We start from the raw sequence: 9,132 nt of genomic DNA, 5'->3' as shown, positions 1-9,132 counted from the left end.
ATGAAGTCAGGACTGCCTCCCCCCACCATGCCTTAGATAAACCACAAGTGTCTAACATGGCATTCACCAGGTCAGTCAACGTACGGTTTTTCCTTTCAGCAATCCCGTTTGACTCGGGTGAATAGGGAGGAGTCCTCTCATGAATAATGCCATGTTCTGCACAGAAATCGTCAAAGACTTTGGGAAAGAACTCACCACCACGATCTGATCTAAGACGTTTGATCTTTCTCTCTAGTTGGTTTTCAACCTCAGCCTTATAGATTTTAAAGTAGTCTAAAGCCTCATCTTTAGTTTTTAGCAAGTATACATAGCAAAATCTAGACGCATCATCAATCAATGTCATGAAGTATCTCTTACCACCTTTTGTCAACACACCATTCATCTCACAAAGATCAGAATGTATGAGTTCTAGTGGTGCCAGGTGTCTCTCCTCAGCAGCCTTATGAGGCTTTCGAGGTTGCTTCGACTGCACACAACTATGGCACTTAGAACCTTTGACTATGGTGATATTCGGAATTAAACTCATGGTTGCAAGCCGAGACATAGAGCCAAAATTAATATGACACAAACGAGAATGCCAAATACTCGCAAGATCATCAACATTAGCACAAATATGGTTCACAGACTTATTATTGAAATCTAACAAAGAAAAGCGGAACAAGCCTCCGCAATCATAGCCTTTACCAATAAATTGTCCAGACTTGGACACAACTAATTTATTGGACTCTAAAACTACCTTGAACCCATCTCTACATAGAAGGGTTCCGCTAACGAGATTCTTGTGTATAGAAGGGACATGATGCACGTTCTTCAGCTGCACGATCTTTCCCGAAGTAAACTTCAGATCCACCGTGCCAGTGCCATGAACAGAAGCATGTGACCCATTCCCCATTAGCACGGAAGAATCCCGGGCGCCCTGATAAGAAGAGAACAAGTTGATGTCAGAACACACATGAACATTAGCACCAGTATCAAGCCACCAGCTAGGTGATTGAAATACTGAGAAGATGAAAGGTAAATTACCATACCCTTTGTCTTCCTCATTGCTAGCGACCACTGTGTTGACATTGCCCTTTTTGCCACGGCGATCCGCTCGATCGGGACAATCCTTGGCAAAATGACCCGCCTCGCCACATGCGAAACATGTCAATTCAGCCTTGTTCTTCTTCTTCTTGAAGTTGGTAGTTTTGTTGGGCTTGTTAGATTTTGGCTTTCCTTTGCCCTTGTTGTGGTTCTTCTGAACCATGTTGGCGCTGGAGTGGCCCTCGCCTCCTTTAGATCCCGTGTCCTTAGCCCGAGCTTTCTCCTCAACATCCAGAGACGCTATCAGATTTTCAACTGATATCTCCTGTCTCTTATGTTTCAGAGCTGTGGCGAAGTTCCTCCATGTAGAAGGCAACTTTGCAATAATGCATCCGGCCACAAATCGGTCAGGAAGGACTATCTTAAGGTGGTCGAGCTCCTTGGCTATACACTGTATTTCATGAGCTTGCTCTACAATAGAGCGATTATCAACCATCTTATAATCATGAAAGCTCTCCATGATATACAGGTCACTGCCAGCATCTGATGCACCATACTTAGTAGTAAGTGCATCCCACAACTGTTTCCCGTCTGTGTACTGCATATTCGCATCAACCAGACGGTCAACAAGGGCGCTAAGAACGGCTCCCGTGAACATAGTATTGGCATGGTCGTACTCTTTCTCCTGTTCAGGAGTCAGTGGACCCTCAGGTCTGCCTTTACTAACATGGAAGACATTCATAGCAGTAAGCCAGAGCGTGGCCTTGACTTGCCATCTCTTAAAGTGCATACCATTAAACTTTTCTGGCTTCAGCGCGTCGGCAAAAGCAGCCATAGAAAAACTAGGAAATTGTCTACAATAAGGTTTTTGGATTGTTGAAAAATTAGACAAATTCCAAATTAAATTCCGAATATAAATCATGACCAAATCAGAAGAACTGAAATAAAAGCCAAATCAGATGATGCGTACTGATTAGACTTACTGATTGTTGGCGCGCGCCAGGATCAGCTGGGTCGACGAGGTCAGCAGATCACGAGCAGTCGCGTGAAGACGCTTCCCAAAAACCTTATTCGCCCTCTCCCGGTGCAGGATCTAGAAGACGAAGGGTTCCGGAGACCTGCTCTCCTGATCGCAGATGCACCTCTGCGGTCGGGACGAAGGGAACTAAAAGGCGGCTCAGCTATGAAGAGAGGCGAAAGCGAATTGGGATCTGGGATGAATTGGAGGCTGGCTGCCGGGCTCCTTTTATAGGGCCGAGTCCGCGACCCCCGTGCTTATCCACCCACGAAAATCTCGCAATCAGTTGAGATTTTGTAGCCGCGCCCCCGCAAGGCGAGGGGCCGGATTTCGGCGGACCATTCACGCGCATGTCGTGCGCCCTTCGCCCCGCCCCGCCCCGGCCCGGCCAGGCGAGCGAGCGCGCGCGCGCGTGTGGCTCTCCACACTCTCTCCTCTCATCCATGACTTGGTGAGTGAGTGTGGCTTCCATATTTAAGTTAGCTCTACTCCACAAGAGCTAGCAATATGGTGCTATTGGTTCCACCTATCCCTTTGCCATCCACTTATATGGGCTTTTGAGATTTTCCTGGGATTTATTTGAATAACTTAATTGGGTCAAGCCCATAAATCCTAACAGTGAAGGGGTCGCCGTACACCTGCTCGTAGATGGCCATGAACGAGTGGCCCGGGTCCGGGTCCACGTACTGCGAGGCGTTGCCGAAGTGGACGGGCGTCGAGGACGCGTCGCCGGCGACCGTGTAGTTCACCTCGGCGCCCGTCACGCTGTCGATCTCTGGGTTCAGCGACTTCATCCACCCCAGCATGTGGTCGAAGGAGCGGTTCTCCTGGACCAGCACCACTACCGTCTTCATCTTGTCGGCCATGGCGCGGGAAGCAGGAGCAGATATGGAGGATCATATCGATCTCGCTTGCTCGACGGACACACGGGCGGCTGATGGTGGAACTCGAAGAGAATATATATATAGGGGCGCCACCAGTATTACGGGGGATGGTTTAGCTTAACGTTGAGTTGGTGGACGACGACGTGCGGTGCGGAACATGGTAACATGTTAGGTGCAGTTCACGGAATTGTTTAGTTTTCGTTGCGGCAACACGACTCACTCCTCCAAATTTCTATATTATTTTCGTGAAAAGGTAAAACTATTGGAGCATGAAAGAACCATTCAAGCGATATTTTTCTGATTCACACTTTGTGTCGTGTCGATCCAAACATCGCCTATCTAGTCGTGACAATGCCCTGTTGCCCATCCTATCCAAGTTTGAGGCACCGCAATATCAAAAGCTAATAACATATCAAATGATATTACATAAGATACAACTATCACAATACATGGTATCATAGATAATTTTTAGTCCTCTACATAATATTCTCTCAACATACAACTTTCTTCTCTTCCCTCTTAACTCTCTTGTCATAAAATATGTTTATATAGCATCCTTTAAATATGTGTATGTTACTATAGATTGAGAACAAACTAAGACTTTGTTTGAATGTACTACAACTAATAGTTAGATGCTAAAATTAGCTACATAAATTTAAACAAACTATATAATATATAGTTCAATTACTTTTAGCAAATCAGGTAATAGTTAGCCAATTATTTATAGATAGCTAATTTCACTGGTAGTAATTTTTTAGCTAGCTAGGGCCGAGGAAAGCTAATGCTCACACCTTGTCAATTCTTAGCTCGGTTATTTTTCACACCTTGTCATTTGTTCCATCTAACCCTACGACCCTTCCCCAGAACCAGTGTTCCCGCCACACCTTCCCAATCTGTTCGATGGGCATACCCTTCGTCTCCGGCAATAACAGGTACACGAAGGCCGTCATCACGACGATGCAGCCAGCAAAGAAGAAGAAGAGCCAGGCCCTCATCCGGCACAGCATGGCGAGGAACCCCTGCGCGATGAAGATGGTGAACACGAACCCGGACGCCACCGTGATGCTCTGCCCTGCCGACCGGATCTCCAGCGGGAACACCTCGGTGGGCACCAGCCACGTCATGGGGCCCCACGACCAGCTGTACCCCGCCACGTAAACGCCGATGAGGACGAAGAGCGCCGCCGCGTAGCCGCGTGCCATCCCACCCTCGTCGCCCAGCTTGGCCGCCATGACGGCGCCGATCAGGAGCTCGGAGACCAGCATCTGGAGGCTGCCGGCGATCATCAGCGTGCGGCGGCCGAACCGGTCGATGACGAACATGAACACGACCGTCGACGCCGTGTAGACGACCACCGTGACGACCGTGGAGAGCAGCGCCAGGCTCTCGCCCATGCCAACCGTGCGGAGCAGCACCGGCGCGTAGAACCCGATGGCGTTGATCCCGTTAAGCTGCGTGAACGCCGGCATCAGGACGGCGATCGCCAGCTGCGGCCGGTACCTCGGCCGCGAAAGGATGAGCCGCAGGCCACTGTCGCCGCCGCCTCGTGCCGCGTCGTTCGCCGCGACGATGTCGTCCAGCTCCTCGTCGACGGCGGCGGTGTCGTCCGCGCCTCTGATCTTCTGCAGCAGCGCTCGCACCCTGCCACGGTCCTCGCCCTGCTGCACGAGGCTGTTGGGCGTCTCCGGCAGGAAGTAGGCGCCCAGCGTGAAGAGCGCGGCGGGCACGCCGGCTAGGCCCAGCGAGAGCCTCCAGCCCCAGCCGCCGGTGATCTTCTCCGCGCCGTAGTTGATGATGTTCGCGGCGAGGGACCCGAGGCACAGGCTGAGCTGGAAGCCGTTGCTGAATGCTCCTCTGTATCGTGCAGGGGCCATTTCGGACAGGTACAAAAGCACAGCCTGCAAAATTTTCGCCTGGCGGGATCGGTCACCGAATTCCATCTTCAGATTTCAGAGGAATTTGTGGTCGGCGACTCTGACCTGATTCGCGAACCCGAGGCCCACCCCGAGGAGTGCCCTGCCCAAGATGGCCATGTACACGTTGACGGCGCCGCCGCTGACCGCAGCACCGGCGAGGAACGCGGCCCCGCCGATGACCATGGACGGGCGGCGCCCGCGCCTCGCCGTGAACCACGACGAGAGGAGCATCGCGGTGAGCAGGCCGGCGATGTAGAGCGACGACGTGAAGAGCGTCAGGAGCTGGCTGTCGAACTTGCAGTAGTTGCTGACGCGCACGTCGCCCTTCATCCGGCGGTACACGTCCGGGAAGAACTCCTCCAGGAATGACCCCATGGACGACACGCCACCTGCGCCGTGCAAAAAAAATCATGTAATCGATCGACGGGCACTTCCAAAAACCAAAACTTGATGATGTTATAAGTTGTTCGTTCGTCAAATTTAATTTAATTACTTACCGGAGGTTCCGAGGTCGTAGCCGAAGATGGCGCCACCCAAGGCCGCGGTGACGCAGGACAGCACCACGAACACGGTGATCCTGCCGCCGTACTGACGTCCATCGCCGCCACCGGCAGCCATGGTCCACCGCTGCGGTGGTTAGCTTAAGACAAGAGCTCGGTCAGTGAACTTTAGTGGTCATGCCATGCTGTTGGTGTTGAGCTGACCGGCTGTTGCCATCCGGTCAGGCTTTGATGTGCTGCTGATTGCCCTTGTTTGTTAGAACTTGTTTGTTTATGCGTTTGGGTACGAATTTTCCAAGCGGCTCTTGACTTATTTGTCGCAAACAGTTTACACCAAACAGTTTATGCGTTGAGGACATATCTGATGCACATGGAAGGTTGATCCACATGATGTACATATTAAATCATCACCACTAATTTTAGATCTAACGTCTCTAGTTATTTATTTGTAAATTGAATGATCAACTAGAGACGTTAGATCTAAAATGAATGGTGATGATTTAATATGTGCACCATGTGCACCAGATATATTCTCTTATGACATATCTGATGCACATGGAAGGTTGGTGCACATGGTGTACATATTAAATCATCACCACTCATTTTAGATCTAACGTCTCTAGTTGTTTATTTGTAAATTGAATGATCAACTAGAGACGTTAGATCTAAAATGAATGGTGATGATTTAATATGTGCACCATGTGCACCAATCTTTCATGTGCATCAGATATATTCTCTTATGTATTTGGGTGAAAAATATATATGGCTCGGTTTCTGTTTCTATGTCATCGGTTTATCATGCCAGGAGCCACCATCGGTTTATCATGCCAGGAGCGGATTAATCGGCCTTATCAACCTATTTATCGGTTTCGAATTCAAAAATTAGACGAGTTTGCCTTTGCTTCGGATTTGTTGACGAGCGTGAGGAGTGCAAATCTTACACGGGAACACGACTGCGTGTGTGATTAGAAGCGTATCAGTTACCACGTGTTTTGGTGTCGGTCCTTCCTGCGCCTTGAAGAATTGTTTCTACTACATTGTGGATCGGTCATTCAGTTCGTACTGCACTGTTATCAGTTAAAAGTGATTAATAGGCATATTTGGTTTAAAATCGGGAAAAGAAATGTGAGGCCTACATTTACTTAAAACTGACACTATCTATCATACCATTAATGGCGATAGACCACAATAATAAAAAAATACTAAGGGCACCAATTGAGGTCTGTAGGGGGTAAGTAAAAGAAATCAACATGTTTCTACACGATTCTCTATATATATATATATATATTGTCTATATCTCTTGACTTTATGATCTAGCAGCTCTGAGTTGTATTATGTAGTCTCTTAATTGTCTCGTATAGTTAGAAATCCGATCCAATGGTTCAAGGTTGTACACACCCTAATACTATGATTATTTAATGAAGGATATAAAATTAGGCTATTATGTCTATATCCACATCTCTTCTCTACTACTATAATAGCACCAGTTTTCATCGTGGTCATGTAACAAAACTTTAATAAAAACCATTATATTTCTTTGTAATTAACTCAGAGTCCTTGCTCACGCCGCTTCAAATCACGTTCCCTCCCCCTAACGAGTGCACCCTCTACCTGCCCTCGCCTCGCCTGGCCTTCCCCGCGCGAGCCCTCTGATGTCACCCTCTCCCGTCGACCATGATCGGCGTCACACCCGCGCGACCTCTCGAGCTCCTACAAGCCCCTCTACGGTGAGTCCCTTAACCTCCATTTCGACACGCGCATCTGCAGACACACAAGGTCTTCACTCACGCTGCCATCTTCGACCTCTAGAAGCATGAGCGCGCCACCGTCATGTGTTGATGAGTGAGGACTAGGGCGAGGGCACCAGTGGCCAAGTCCTCAATGATGGCAGTGACCATGGCGAGGAGTGTGAAGCCTAGCAAATGTTTGACAAATGCTTCTATGCTCTACCTACTTTAGGTCCTCAGTTGACCATATCAAGGTTAGTGTAATACCCAAAAAGTGTAAAAAAGAATATTAGTTGTTTTACATGTATATGTTTGCCTCCATTTATTATAACATGTGAACAAATACCTCAAAAGTCATTAATTAACTGATGACACCTAAAATAATTTGTGCATCATGCTATGGTTATTGTTTGTGCATTCACTCAAGAAGATAATGATAAAAGGAATATACTAAAGTTGAGATGGGCATTTAACCTAAATTTGGAATCCTAGAAATTTGGAGAAAACAAAGCACTAGTTTTAATAAAATAAATATTTAAAAATAAATAAGTTCACCCATGTCATGTTTAAGTTGGACATGTGATAGGGAAACAAATTCACTATGAAGTTTGAATTTGAATAGGGATTTATTTGGAATTTGAAAACAAAAGGAAAAGAAAACAGGAAATAAAAACATAAAAGAAAAAAGAGAAGAACTCAATTGGGCTCATTCTCTCTGGCTCAGCCCACTTATCCCGCCGCGCAGCCCAGACCCGAGGAGTGGCGCCGACAGCATGGCCCCACTGGGCAGTCTCATCAGTGCGCCTTGTGGCGCCGACGACCGGGCCCCACTCGTCATGCGCGCGCGCTGGAATCGGGAATGAATCGCCAATCTACGGGCCCCCACCGGACAGTCACCGCTCGCGCTCGCTCTTCCACCCCTTCTCTGGCGCGTGGGCCAGCCGTATCAGCCCTCGCCCCTGTCAATGAACTTACCGAGCATGGTGGAACTCGCGAAGCCGCGGACTTCGCGCAAACCGTTGAAGCGCCGACCACGTCTGCGTCCATATAGGGTGACATGACCCCGGGCTCGCCTATTCCTTCTCTTTCTCCTGCTCTCGCAACTACCACCGTAGAGAGAGATCGAGAAGTGAAGCTGGGAGAGAGAGTGCCACCTCGCGGCCGCCGACGGTGGAATCCCTGCTGCGCTTACGCCCCGTCTCTGGATTGCGGTCGGGTAGCGTCGTCGGGGCCCAGGGAAGACGTTCGTGCATCGGCATCGGGTTGGGAGCATCTGGCACCGACAAATTTTACACCGGAGCACCGTCTTCGCCGCAGATCCGCCGTGTGACGACGCTGGGAGGCGTTGCTTCATAATCCGCGGTATGGACTTTCCCTTCCATTTTGTTGACACTCCAATTCGGTTTTCACCAGGTAGCGATGGCGAATTGCGCTCGGGAACGAGCTGGGGCGAAGTACGACAATGGCGTCACTGTCCCTGGTCCATGCGCCGCCGGCGTTTGAACCGTGTCCGGTGCGAGGCGGATTGACCGTTTCATTTTGTCGGCGTTTCAGACCCGCGAAGACCGTCACCCGACCAGTAAATTTGTTGTTGTGTGTCCCTGCCCAGATGGGTTGATGCAAGATGGAACACAAGAGAGAAATGTGGCTTATGTTATCTCGCACCGGGGTGCTCGTAGTAGGGGTTACAAGCATCGCGAGACAGCGAGAGCGAGAGAGAGAGAGAGTGTCCCTGCGTGTCTCTGTCTCAACGTCAATGTATTGTGTCAACGTGTCTCCCCGTCTGTCCTCGACGTCCAACGTCCTCCTCGTCTGTTAGGAAGGCCATGGATATCCCATTTTATAGATACAAGGGGATGCCTAGCTGTACAATGGGGTGTAGCTGTGTGCTAACGTGGCTGGCAAAAAAGCGCCTTGAGCCATGTACACGAGCTAACGTGGCCGTCAGAGAAGTGCCTTGAGCCCTATAGAAGCACAGCTGTCGGCATGGCATGGATCCTGTTGACGTTGTCTTGCTTCCGTAGGAGGTTGAGAGCAATCCGACGTCATGGGCACACGCGGGGA

At 49.4% G+C, this 9,132-nt stretch overlaps 1 protein-coding gene across 1 annotated transcript; it reads right to left on the bottom strand.

Moving 5' to 3' along the window:
* Nucleotides 1-3,708: 3,708 nt before the first annotated feature.
* LOC100273083 (Sugar transport protein 3) lies at nt 3,709-5,532 on the bottom strand. The gene is made up of 3 exons (NM_001147532.1): nt 5,339-5,532; nt 4,905-5,230; nt 3,709-4,823 (listed from the first exon to the last, which is right to left on the bottom strand). The coding sequence occupies exons 1-3, from the start codon at nt 5,457-5,459 to the stop codon at nt 3,744-3,746; spliced, it is 1,527 nt and encodes a 508-aa protein (NP_001141004.1). The 5' UTR covers nt 5,460-5,532; the 3' UTR covers nt 3,709-3,743.
* Nucleotides 5,533-9,132: the final 3,600 nt, after the last annotated feature.

This window comes from Zea mays, chromosome 1, assembly GCF_902167145.1.
Source record: "Zea mays cultivar B73 chromosome 1, Zm-B73-REFERENCE-NAM-5.0, whole genome shotgun sequence".
NCBI classification, from domain to species: Eukaryota; Viridiplantae; Streptophyta; class Magnoliopsida; order Poales; family Poaceae; genus Zea; species Zea mays.
Note: the sequence above shows the minus strand (reverse complement) of the source record. Positions and strands in the feature narration are given on the sequence as shown.

What these genes read in the sequence shown, in the direction of transcription:
- LOC100273083 (NM_001147532.1), bottom strand. Translation starts at nt 5,459, where the DNA reads ATGGCTGCCGGTGGCGGCGATGGACGTCAGTACGGCGGCAGGATCACC. An exon ending in CTACGACCTCGGAACCTCCG is followed by an intron (nt 5,231 to 5,338) that starts GTAAGTAATTAA and finishes TGCACGGCGCAG; the next exon opens with GTGGCGTGTCGTCCATGGGG. An exon ending in GCCTCGGGTTCGCGAATCAG is followed by an intron (nt 4,824 to 4,904) that starts GTCAGAGTCGCC and finishes AAAATTTTGCAG; the next exon opens with GCTGTGCTTTTGTACCTGTC.